Source organism: Quercus robur, chromosome 8, assembly GCF_932294415.1.
Source record: "Quercus robur chromosome 8, dhQueRobu3.1, whole genome shotgun sequence".
Taxonomy (NCBI): domain Eukaryota; kingdom Viridiplantae; phylum Streptophyta; class Magnoliopsida; order Fagales; family Fagaceae; genus Quercus; species Quercus robur.
The window spans coordinates 22,091,302-22,105,366 of NC_065541.1; the positions used below are offsets into that span (position 1 = coordinate 22,091,302).

The window sequence follows — 14,065 nt, forward strand, 5'->3', positions numbered from 1 at the left end:
TTTACCTTTTAAACTAATGTCCACTCATGAGATGTCATTTCAACCAATTGTTCTGATTCAAATATATGCCCTCAACATTAATAGACTGAAGCAAAACCACTTGAACGCACAAGGCGTTTTGCATATTGCAAATCAAATCCTAAACTAGGCAAATTTTAGAACAAATATTTCAAGTGTCATCTGTAAGCATTTATTATATAAAATCGTAGGGAAACAAAGGAAAAGAGAACATCAATAATCAGAATAAATTTTTTGACATGAGTGGCATATTGTTTCATATTTTGAGTGTGGCATTCAAAAACTTAATTTTCACAAATACTAGTAGTTCCAACTGCTCGCTGAATCTTAGATCTGATCACAACAGTTCAAAAGTATTTTTGAAGTGTGCACCATAATTGCAGATCAATATGCCATAATCAAGCAAAAGCATCCATCAAAAGCCATGCACCATTTTAGGTTTTTCCTGTCTTGAGTTTAGAATACTATCTGTTTCCTCATTTTGATCTATTTTGTCAGCTTTCATGCTCTCTAAAAGCCCATCCACTTCTTTCCCACCCCTGATATACGCCTTGAACAAAGCATGGTACATTTCCCTGTCCAATGGAACAGTAGTCTTCAAAGAGCCCAGAAAAGCTTCAACTTCTTCAACGCCTCCATTATCACCGAGCCAATTCAATACGCTTGAAATCAGTGTAGCTTTAGGCCGCCACCCTTTATTTTCTGCCCGTACAGCCAAAGCTTCCTTCATGCATTCAAAAGCCTTCTCCATATTCTGCTTATCCACATAGCCTGCTGCAAGAATTGCCCAACTATTTGGGGTTGGAGTCTTCCCTTTATTGACTTTATCTCGAAGTATAGTTTCAGCTTTTTCAATCAGTCCCTTCTGACAATACCCAATAAGGAGAATGTTTGGCACGCGGAAATCATAACAGTGGCAGGATGACTCCCACTCCTCAAGCAACTTTTCAGTTTCTTCGAACTCCCCAAGCTTCACTAGAGAGCCCAGCATGGTTATATAATCCCTATTGATTTGCTTCTTACAATTGGATTTTTCAAGTCCCCACAACCTCATCATCTCATCTTTATTTCCAAGACTTGCATGGAGTGAAATCAGATTATTGTAGCCAAGTGCATCTTTATTTACCTTTTCCTCACATTTCTTCAGGTAAATTAGTGCTTTCTCACGCATACTTGCTTTGATGCAATAGTTGGTCACCATTGAATAAGTGGTCCAGTCCATAGAGATGTGCGGTATACTCTCCATTTCTTCTAAAACTTTCTCCATGCTTTTAAGATCAGATCTTGCACCATATGAATTTATGCAAATTTTGTAGCTAAAATGGTCAGGGGAGACACCATTCTCCTTCATTTCTGATAAGACATCAGGGACTTTCTCAATCTGGCCAGTGTTTGTATATAGGCACATGATATCATTGTAGATGAGAGGACTGAAAGTAAAACCTACGTCTTTCATCTTCTGCAAGTGAGAGAGGGACTTGTCAACATTGCCTTCCCTGACATAACAATTTAAAAGAGCACCATAAATTTTGTCAATTTTGTCTTGATCACTCAAGTTATTAAAGTAGTTTTCTGCAGAATCCAGCCCACGAACTCTACCAATCAGGTCTAACTGCACAGCTCGATCACCTGGTGAGAATGAGCAGAGTCCCTTGCTACTCACCCACTCTGAAACCTACAGCAGAGGATTAACATGGTGACTTCAACTACAGCGACAAAAAAGAAACCACAGATCTCCTAGACATTCCAAAGTTTGAAAATTAATCAGAAAAAAGAAAAAGGAAGAGTAAGGAGAGAAGCATGATATAAATCTAATAAAAGAGTTTAGGTAGAAATACAGGAGAAGACACTATATCTATACTGTGTGTGTATTGCTGGTGTTTTCCTTCTTTTTTTTTGGGGGTGGGGGTGGGGGTGGGGGTGGGGGTGGTTATGGATGCATGTACGAGTGAGAAATCATCCTCAAACGTGGACATAAGATGCTCCAAGCCTTAAGCCAGAAGCATAAAAAGCTTTCAAAAGCTCATTTTTAAAGGTTACTAGCATCATAAATGTTGAATATATTATTGAAAAACAGTTACATTTGCTGGAAGATTAATTTTACTGCCGCTCTCACAAATTCACTCAAATCTGGAAATTTTGCTCCTTTCAGTAAGCCATGGAATGCCAGCAATAATAATTTATTTCTCAATAACTCTTTATAGTAGATTTTGCAAATTAAAAAAAAAAAAAAAAAAAATGTAATCACTTAAAATAGACGTATAATATACTGTTCTTTTTAATATTTATGGAGGTTATCCCACAAATGCACCAACTGGCATTGCTAGTATCTTATTCCAAGATGAAGTTACTACCACTAGACAGAATAATCAACCTATGTAAAAAAGCATTAAGAATGTCATGTAAAAAAGCATTAAGAATGTCAATACACACACACAAGGATCTAATTGTACAACTTTTTCTATTTTTATCTGTCCTCTTGGCGCCTAGCCAGAGGCCATAAATATATAGTTTTGTAAAGTTGTAATTTACAACTAGTTTATGTTGGCTTTAATTCCGTACTAAATTTAATTGTAATTATGTTCAATCTTACGTACCTTGTATTTTATGTGGGATTTATTTGTAAGGGTTATGTGTGAGAGAGAGAGTGTGAAGACTCAAGGCAATTGAAGACTAAAGCTGTTTTCGCAAGTAGCTCGCGAGTAAACTTCCTGCGAAGTGAATCATGTATCCTGTATATGAGAGTCAGGACAAGATGGAGACAGCTGGTTTTCGCGAATGTCTCGCGAGTAAGGCCTTCCCGTGAAATATTCTGTTTTGCTGAACTGTTATTTCTGATACACACTTTCTGTACCCACACTATATATACCCCCAGTACCCACATATGTTGAGGAGTTCTTCTGAGAGAAAATCCTAGCCACAAACCTTGAGAGTTAGAGATTGTTATACCCACAATTCTCTACAAAATTCATTGTGGATTTTTCTCAACTCCTACCTCTCCATTTCCATACCCTTAAGAGGTTGATAACCCAAACACTTACCACACCCTTTTCAGAGTGTCAAGTGAGGTTTTGGTACTGTTGGGAAGCATTAGAAGAAGCCAAGCTTTCGTAGATGCAATCAGGCGTATTGCGGAATCTGGAGAGCTAGACAAGACACGGTTCCAAGAAACCTTGTTGGAGTAGGAGCTTAGAGGGCTTAAGTGCATTAGGTAGATTAGGCTTGGAGGGTCTCTTGCTACTCATGTATTCCAACTAATTGTCTAGTGGATCGATTACCGCATGGAGGGCAGCAAAGAAGTTTTACGCCGAATACTTCAGTTTTCTCTTCGATAACACATCGACGTGTTATCTTATGTTTGCATTCTTCTTCCCTACTCTTTTAGCTTTCATATTACTGCAGTGTTATATTAAATATGGCTTAGAGTAGTTATATTATCTATTCGCTCGCATTTACTCTTTTCCGCACTCAGTTTAAGTAAGAGTAAAATCAACCGAGCTGTAACTTATAATTTTGGGGTCTAAACAGCTCTTGTGTTTTAACACATTTTCAAGCTTTCAATTGATATCAGAGCGAGTACACTCATTGTGGTTTTATTACCTGAGTGTGATCCTTGACCCTTTTCTGATGGATCGATCACAATCGCTTAATGCTCCACTATTCTTTGATGGGAGCAACTATGTGTTTTGGAAAGTCCACATGAGAGTTTTCTTGTGTGCTATAGATGAGTCGATATTGGACTTCGTCGAAAATAGGTATGTTAAACCCATGACAACCAAGTCCGAGTAGGACAAGGCAGCTCTTACTTTGGCTAATGCAAACAGTAAGGCTATTAACTCTATATTCTGTGGTGTGTCTACTGATGAATTTCACAAGATATCGCATGTGGAGACAGCCAAGGAAGCTTGGACGATTCTTGAGACTACCTATGAGGGTACCAAGAAAGTTAAGGACACAAAGTTCCAGATGCTTATCACCAAATTTGAAGAGCTCAATATGGGTGACGATGAGTCCTTTGATTCATTCTATGGGAAGCTTAATGAAATCATAATTGCTAAGCTCAATCTTGGAGAGAAGATTGAGGATGCTAAGGTGGTGAGAAAGATTTTGAGGTCCTTACTAGAGAGCTTTCATGCAAAGGTCACAACTATAGAGGAAAGTAAAGATTTGGATGAAATCAAAATCCAACAACTCATTGGATCTCTCCAAACATATGAGCTAGGACTGCCTTCTCACAAGACGAGCAAATCTCTTACTCTCAAAACCATCACCAAGAGAATGGATGACTCCTCCGAAGAAGATGATGTGAAGAAGGAGGTAGCATTCCTTGTAAAGAACTTCCGAAAATTTCTGAAGATGAAAAACAGTGAAAAGCCGTTCAACAAAGGGAAGTTTTCATCCTCCAAAGGTGATAGGAAAGAGTTCAAGAAGAAAGATGGGAAGGATTTTCAATTCCCTCAAGGAATCATGTGTTATGAATGCAATGGTCATGGACATCTCAAGAAGGAGTGTCCCAACTATTTGAGAGGGAAAGGTAAAGTGTTTGCCACTACCTTTAGTGATTCTAACAACTCAAATTCAGACACGGAAGGAGAATGTGACAATAAAGGAAACTATAGAGCCTTCATGACAATTGCCTTCGTTGATTCAAAGGATGATTTGAGCAATTTGGTTGATGAAATTGGTGATCTTTCCGAGGATGAGGAAGTTGAAAAATCGGAAGATGAAGACATATACCAAAATGAAGGTGAGAACAACCCTCAAGAAGCTTATGATTCTCTGCTGGAAGATTGTGAAAAATACGCCAAAGTACCTTACTGTGAAAAAAATGAAAAAGGTTGAAGAAGGACATAGGTGTATACTTGTGCAACTCAAGGAAGCAAAATGTGAAGTAAAAGGACTCAAGGGAGAGTTGATTGAAGCTTACTCTAAGATCAAGTTTCTTGAACTTGAAATTATTCAAGCTAATGTCAAGGTTAAGCGCATCTCCACCAAGAAACTTGACAATGTGTTGTCTTCTCAAAAATCTTCACATGATAAGACTGGTTTGGGCTATACCGGAGAAGGAAGTTCTAGCAATGAACCCAAGAAAGAAGTAAGGTTCGTATCAGCCAAGAATGATGAGAAACTCAAAGAAGTGAAGCCTAAGCTTGAGACCCCTGCTGCTGTAAAAAGAACCATTGGTGCAAAACCAAAAGAAAAAGGAAAGTCATTACCCAAAAATCAAAGGGGGCCTCAAGTGAAGCATGTGTGTCATCACTGTAGCGTACAAGGGCACACAAGGCCAAATCGTTTCAAGCTTCATGCACTTGAGAAGGCTGACTCTATGCGTGGCCAAGAAATCAAAGAGAAGACCAAAGGGAGCACAAACTAAGGGAGATAGTAAGGGACATCACATTGGAGACGTTATGGAGATGTTGAAGAACACATCATTGTGTCTTACTAGCTTTACTCTGAGGTTTGAAAGTTATGTTGGCCATACCCCGCCATCTAAGGCTCTCACCCAAAATACTCGTGAAGAGTGAGTGAAGAAGGGGTACTTATGCATGATCAATCTCTATGCCCATATATTAATACTTCCGATGTTTAAGGTCATAGGTTCATACATCATGACATACATAATCATCTTGTGTCATTGCTTCCAGTTTATAGCATATTTTTTTTACAAGTTTTGTTTTGTACTTATTATTTTTGTTGATCTTACTTTACTTGTTCTGTTTTTTAGTGTGTTCAAAAATTCAAAAACCCATAAAAATTGAAAAATCTCCAAAAAGTTTGATCGCTTGTGTTGTGTATATCATATGTGAGTTTGGCCTAGTACCTTCATACTAATGGCGTAGTGCATTTACAAGTTTAACTTGTTTTGTATGCACATATATCTGTATGGGAAAAATCTTGAAATCTATGTATAACTGTTGTAAATCGATCTTCAAACTTGTCATGAATAATTGGTCAATAGTTTTGTTGGTTTTGATACTTGCATAAACTTGTGTCTATATTTCTTCCCACTTTATTTTTATGTTTTTGCTTAAAAAGCTCAACAAATGTAAATCTCAAAATGAAAAGAGATAATGAGTTGCAAAAACCGTCATATATACTAGTATTTGACTAGGAAAAAGGGAAAGCGACTCTTTATTGAAATGTATTGTGCTCAAAAAGCCAAATGCTCATTCTCAATATTAAAATATCAGAAATTTCAAGCACCGATCTCAAAATGAGATGTATTGTTTGAAAAATGATCAAATGTTATAATTTGAATAAAAGCCAAATGAAAAACTTCTAAGATTTGTAATCATTTTGTTGTAATAGGAGGTCATATATGTTCATTTATATAATTGAGATAGACCACTTGACTTAGCACCAGTTGTGTATGACTTGATTCAATTGATCATTGAAGCTTCATTCTGGACTAAAGACTATTCCACATTTGATACTCACACACAACACAAGACTTATGTTCAACAAATGCTTATTTCATTTATGTGATTGTACATGATCAAATGTGATGTGTATGCTCAATTACTTGTCAATCAAATCCAAAAATATTTTTGAGTGTTTTATATGTTTTTTAAAGTGATTTTATACTTTCATGTTTTAAGTTTTTGTTCAAAATGTATTTTTGTGTTGTTCTTCAAAAACTTATTCAGAGGCATTCTCGCGAAAAGCTCGCGACTAAGCACTTCCCACAAAAAGAGTTTAAGGCAAAACTGGAAAACACAAAATTTCAGACAGAGACTTTCGCAACTGTTTCACAACTAGAAGCTTCTTGCGAAAGTTTTTGTGCTTCAGTGGTGTTTTTCGCGAGTAATTTCGCAACTATCTAACCCACGAAAAACGCATGTTTTCAGTTTTATAGGGTTGATGTGACTGATTTTTAAAACACTCTTCAATTCCCTCCTTTGCCTCACTCGAACCTCTCTCACCCTTAATTTGATTTTTACTCAAAACCCTCCAATTTCAAGTACGAATCTCTGCAAATTTTCTTCAAAGGTATGTTTCTTAACATTCTTTTCAGCTTTTCATTTTAGATTATGCAGAATTTGTCTTAGGGTTCTTGAATTGGAGATTTTCGAAAAAGGGGTTGGGAACTATGACTTTGGGCAAATTTTTTTCAAAATTTTGATTGGGCTGTGTCCCATTTGTCTTGATTATATCTGTGTTGGCCCCTTGTGGCATTTTGATCATGTATTTAGGCATATTTTCATATGTTCATGCATTACCCGCATGTGTAGTGTAGTGTTGCATTCCAAGTGTTTGACAAAATGTTCAAGTGGCATTTTTTTAGTTGTTTGGATTCAAATGAGTTCCAAACTTTGGGTTTATCCATGATTGAACTTGAATAACATGTTTTGATTATTGGGTGTGTGTTTTACACACTTTGACCCACTTGTGCCTCACCATGCCTTGCCATGCATCACCTAGGCACACACTATGCACACCTCATGCACAATAGATGCACACACATGCACAGTTGCTATATGTCATGATCCACAATTTGTATCCGGTCACCAACTTGACGACATTGTCCGCTCCAAGGACAATTTTCTTATACGATCTCTTCACACATATAGAGATTGACATTTATGGACACATCTTCCATCTCCTGACCAAGAGCATTGAAAAGAGGAACTCCAGAACTATCATGCCATTCCCCACTCTCATCATGGGTCTCATTGCAAAGACAAATCTCAAACTTCCGAGTGGTTTCACAATTGTTCAAAGAGACTATCCCATTGGTCCTAACACGATGACTAGAAGCAAAGCTCACATCATCAGATCCAAGACCGGTGTCTCACAAATACCAAAGGATCATGTTGAGGAAAAGGGTGGAGATACTGAGGAGGAGATTGACAAATTCACCTCAGCACTAGAGAGTTCTGCTCAACCATCCTCTCAAGCACAAGCACGAGGACCCGATAAACTTGATCGCATTGTTGCTAAGGTAGAGCAGATGTATGGCATGCTAGACTCCCATATGCAGCACACTGCGGACCAATTTGCATACATCCAAGGTCAAATTACTACACTATCTTCTCAGATTGAGGATATGTCGATGGAGTAGGGATCTGATTCACAGTTCGAGCAATTCTAGCCTTTTTGGCCATTCTAGTAAAAAATGGGGAGAAAATTTTGAGGGGAAGTATGCACAATTGATGGGGAGCAGAGCATAATTATAGCTATTGGTTCATTGTTGGCGGTTTAGCATTTTTTATGTTTGGTTTAAACTTTATTAGTTTTTATAACTCTTGGATAATTTTACATTGCTTTCTTTTAAAGCTTAAGTACTTTGGTTTTAATTTTCAGTTTAATATCCAGTACTTGTGTTTATTTCATTGCTTTGTAACATTTTTTTAGTACTTTTAGATATTGCTAAACTATCTTAAATACCTCACACTTGTACCCTTGTAGGATGTAGTATCCTAGATGCAAATACTTCGTGTATTCTGCATTGGTTGTGTGTTGGACATGCAATTGATCATTCTGATTGATCTTTATTGCATTGCGTGTCCGGATGAGCATTTACTAGTAAATGCTCATTGTAGTCATTCGTTAATGACTGACCTTGTTTGATCAAAATATGCTTAATGTTACATAGTGTTTATAAACTTGATCGCACTTTACTTGCTCATATGCGTACCATGTATTCAACTTGTCATAAGCTTAATGAAAGTTTTGTTTGTGTACGAGTGTTTCAAGTTACAAGTATATACATGCAAGTGCTTCACAGCTTCTAGATTAGGTGTGAGTGAGTTTTGCCACTATTCCCAAACTCACGTTTAAGTCTAGAGTCTGTTTTAGGGGTTTTGCCACGAAATAGCTGAAGAGGGAGATTGTAAAGTTGTAATTTACAACTAGTTTATGTTGGCTTTAATTCCGTGCCAAATTTGATTGTAATTATGTTCAATCTTATGTACCCCGTATTTTATGTGGGATATATTTGTAAGGGTTATGTGTGAGAGAGAGAGTGTGAAGACTCAAGGCAATTGAAGACTAAAGCTGTTTTCACGGGTAGCTTGCGAGTAAGCTTCCCGCGAAGTGAAGCATGTGCCCCGCACATGACTGGAATGCGAAGAGTCAGGACAGGATGGAGATAGCTGGTTTTCGCAAGTGTCTTGCGTGTAAGGCCTTCCCGCGAGATACCCGCAAAACATTCTGTTTTGCTGAACTATCATTTCTGATACACACTTTCTATACCCACACTATATATACCTCCAGTAGCCACATATGTTGAGGAGTGTTTCTAAGAGAAAACCCTAGCAACAAACCTTAAGAGTTAGAGATTGTTATACCTATAATTCTCTACACAATTCATTATAGATTTTTCTCAATTTTTACCTCTCCATTTCCATACTCTTGAGAGGTTGATAGCCCAAACACTTACCACACCCTTTCAGAGTATCAAATGAGGTTTTGGTGCTACTGGGAAGCATTAGAAGAAGCCAAGCTTTGACGGATGCAATCGGACATATTGCGGGATCTGGAGAGCTAGACAAGACACGGTTCCGAAAAACCTTGTTAGAGTAGGAGCTTGGAGGGTTTAGGTGCATTGGGTAGATTAGGCTTGGAGGGTCTCTTGCTACTCGTGTATCCCAACTGATTATCAAGTGGATCAATTACCGTTTGGAGGACGGCGGAAAGGTTTTACGCCGAATACTTCGGTTTCCTCTTCGATAACACATCGGAGTGTTATCTTGTATTTGCATTCTTCTTCCATACTCTTTTAGCTTTCATATTACTACTGTGTTATATTGAATATGGCTTAGAGTAATTATATTATCTATTCGCTCACATTTACTCTTTTCCGCACTTAGTTTAAGTAAGAGTGAAATCAACCGAGCCTTAACTTATAATTTGGGGATCTAAACAGCTCTTGTGTTTTAACACATTTTCAAGCTTTCAAGCTTGATGCCAATGCTAAACACCATTCCTTCTGTTATACATTCCTGCATGTGAAAGAGAACTCAAGAAATTTTTTATGCTCTAAAATGAGCAGGTATGCTCTTCTTGAGATTCTAGCTTATTATAGAGATGTCGGAAAATTCACAATCAGAGTACTCCATCCCTTCCCAGATCAAACAACTCCAAAAGAGCCCATGACATGGTCAGCAATGGAAAAGGTAGGAAATAGGGAGAATTTGCTGAGGAACACAATTCTTAGTTGGAAATTCACATACAGGTTTGAGAGTAAAAGAAAGTTTACAAATCCAAAATGTAAAGTTACTAATCCACATGACACCTCCCAGTCCCACTATCTGTAGGATCAGATTTTCAGGGATTATGGACACACAACTTTCAGTATTTGTAGTGTCAAGAAGATTTCAGTCAACTAACCAATGCTAGAAGATCAATGTCAAGCAATATATGGTTCAAATTAGAGATTCAGTAAATGGAGAAGGATTTCTATGCGGGTCCAAAGAACCAACCTTCAAACTGACATCATATGAATACTTAAAAAGATATATTGCACCAAGAGTAAACAAATGCATCTACCAGCTTGAAACAAGTCAGTCAAAAATATGCACATCAATCCATTCCTTTTTCCACACTAGTATTCCTCATCTTATTTACTCTGATTTTTAGCGTGAGATTGTGGGTTTACATCTCGCTAGCGTCTCTAAGTTACCAATAAAAATCATGTTAAATTGTCCTCTAATACTTCTGCAAATTCCCCACTTGCAATGCATATTCTTAATTGGATACTTCCTCTTGTAGGCAAACATTTTTGGAGTTTTGTAGTTTAGCCAGACTTGAGTGGGGATCAGAAAGCTACAAACCCAAACAAAAGAAATTCACTTTGCCATAATGAACCCTAGAAAAGATAAGTTTCATTTCTTAGCATAATTTCATTTCAAAACGCACCAAAATTCTGATATGCCAATTAACATGCATTACTTTTAAGTTTCAACACAATTCACTGAATCATCAAAATAACTTCAGAACCAAAAATAGACATCAATGGTGTCTAAACCACTAATATAGGATTTATTTCTGCCTTTGTACAAGCTCATGAACACTTGCTTCTCTAAATGTCAAGCACAAATGATCAGAACAAGATCTCAAAAACACACACACACAGATATATATATATATATATATATATATATCACCCACCACAAATTGCTTAGAAGATCTTAGCAAAAGAGATTATATAAATTTCAACCCTCTTATAAATTTCATCTTTTGCAACCAGGGAAAACAAAAGGTCCTCTTAATCTGATCTAGCCCTTTTGATGATGAGTTACTCATTTGCCCAAAGACCCAAAACCCAAATAATACACCAAACCCATTCTTTCTTTTTTTAGCTCTTTTTCCACCATTTCTCAACAACCAAACAGAGAACCTTCCCAACTGTGAGCAATACAACTCTTTACCATTATTGAAGCAAATTTTCCATCATACAATCAAAACCAAACCAGCATTTCAAAATAAAACCCAGAGTAGCTTTCCTTTTGTTCAACATTTCCAAAGCAGCTACAACAAAATCCTCAAGCTACATGTAAAATAATAATAATAATAATTTACTCAGCAACCAAACAGAGCATTACCCAGAAAATAAACTGACCTCGAGAGCTTGGTTGAAGCGCCTGCGAGCTCGGAGGTCGCGGACAATGCGCTGGAGCTCAAAATTCTTGACTTCGTTTCCTTCTTGCACCCACTGATCAAGAACTGGGACTACACTGAAGAAAGGGTCCCCCATAGGACAAATTCTTGAGAAGAGGTTTTTTCTGCTAGTGGTAGTGGTACCATGCTTTCCCGTGCTGTAAGATCTTACTATTAGGATTGCATTAGTTGTGAGGTCTCGGGACCTGTTTAGGATTGCGAACATCATTTTTGATGTCATGGAATGAAAGACACTTTTCTAGAATTTGTGTGTGGGGATTTAACAGTTTGCCTAGGATTGAGGAGGGTTTTTGTTTAGGGTAGGATTTTTGCCTTGTGTTGAAAAGGGTTTAGGGATTAGGGGCCTCTTTGGTAAGCTGTTTTATTTTTTAATTGAAATAATGTTCATATATCAATTTTCTCAACAACAAAAAAAAATCACGTTAATTTAAATAAAAAATATATATCTCTCCTTTTTTTTTTTTTTTCCTCATCTTTTTCTCTTTTTTTTATACGTCTTCAATTCTATCAAAAATGAATCCAAGTTGATATAATCTCAAAAACAAAACAAAACAAACAAAAAATTAGAAAATGTAAAGAGAGGTAGCTAATTTTATGGAATATGGAGAGATGTGGTGGGAAAAAAAAATATAATGGTAAAATTTTTAAAATATTAATTTAATAAAAGTTTAGATGATATATGCAAGGACTCAATTTGTGTCAATCCCAAACTCGTATCGGGTTCTAACACTAAAGGCCCAAACAATAAATTTATAGAGCGTGGATATAAAAGAACTAGATTAACTTCAAAAGAAAAACGATTAAACTTAACGTTCTTAGATGGATTAATACATATATTACTACCAATTTATCCTTGAAACAAGCTAAGTTCTTATTTCGTAAGATTTTCTTCTAAGCATCAATTGTTTAGAAGTTCTGATCCCCTCTCTCAATGCATTCTTCCATGTTATATACTACCATTTTGGTGTCGTCTTCACCACACACGTGTAGATTGGATTCGGGGGATCCCTTCCTGTCCCATCTAACACTTCTTGGAACCTTCAACCAGCAACTGTAAGGCTGCTTCATCACTGTTCAAGCATCACCTCCACATTAATGCAGTCAGAGAGTTAGCTGAGAGGCAATTAATACGGAGGCAGCAGTTGTTAAAGATATTTGTTTATCTTTTCTTTCTTACCCTTGGCCCCATGTCCCACCTTTAGTGGTAATGCAACTTCGAAGTGTGTTTGTGACAATAAGACGTTCAGGTCGTCCTCGGACACATATTGCCGAGAAAGATTTTGTCCTCAGACGAATACTAGACCCATCTCATGTGATATCTACTCCTCTTTTCATTTGGTTCCCCTTATAACCTTATGTGGGCCTATTCAGATAGTTTAACGTCCTCGGATGGGCCACAGGCCCAATTAACACGATTTTTAATAATTATTGATTAACTGGCCCCCACAATATAATATTGCTTATTGTCCTTTTAAATCCTTGATATCTTCTCTACATGATATCATTTCTACTTCATAGTATATTTCCTCTCCTACTTATATCTTTAGCCTTCATTAGAGAGTTGATAAATGAATGAAATGAAATGGAATAGAAATGAATGAAATAAAATGGAAAATAAATACATGAAATGGAATTAAGTAATTTTATTTGAAATTTTTTAGAAAAAAAGAATGGAAATGAATTGAAGGTAGGTAACCTTTTTTGGGCATAACATAGAGGCATATAAATGGGATCATTTTATAATAATAATATTATTAGATCTCTATTTTAAAATAATAGGCTTAATATATAGGGGTATTTTGGTATAGCCTTATTAGTATAGCCTCATCATACGTGCTTTGCGCATGCAATGAGTAGGAAAGTGTCCTATTTTGTAGGCATTTTAAGTAGGGATGGCAATAGGGCGGGGCGAGGCCGAAGGATGGGGTCTTCATCCCCGCCTCATATGGTTTTTTCTTACCCCATCCTCGCCCTACCCTGTGTGATGGGGAAAGCTTTCTCACCCCATCCCCGCCCCTTGGGTCCCGTGAAGCCCCGCCCCATCCCGTAAAACTCTACTTTTTGTTAATTTGCCCTACAACTAGTACAATTTTTTTAGTGAAACCTATTTCATTAATAAAAATATACTTGAAATTACAACTAAATTTATCCCATCAAATCAAATAAATTTTTTTAAAAAAGTGAATAATATATCCAAGTGTTTAACAAGACAATCATTAAAAAAAAAAAAAAAAAAAAATCTCATAGTATAACACAACAAAATAAAGGCAAAGAACCACATTGGGTAGAATAAAATAAGCTAATATTGATATGTTTGTTTAAATAGTAGGATTTTAAGGTATGAAAAATTTACAATTATAACCCTTAGCAATGTGGCGTGGGGCAGGGACGGGACGAGGTGGGTCTAAACCCATCCCCACCCTGC

General features: G+C 36.9%; 1 protein-coding gene across 1 annotated transcript; it reads right to left on the reverse strand.

Moving 5' to 3' along the window:
- Positions 1-206: 206 nt before the first annotated feature.
- Positions 207-12,003, reverse strand: LOC126694994 (pentatricopeptide repeat-containing protein At4g21705, mitochondrial-like). Its single transcript, XM_050391582.1, has 2 exons — positions 11,582-12,003; positions 207-1,693 (listed from the first exon to the last, which is right to left on the reverse strand). Exons 1-2 carry the CDS (start codon positions 11,858-11,860, stop codon positions 434-436), a joined length of 1,539 nt encoding a protein of 512 aa, XP_050247539.1. The 5' UTR covers positions 11,861-12,003; the 3' UTR covers positions 207-433.
- Between the last annotated feature and the right edge of the window lie 2,062 nt (positions 12,004-14,065).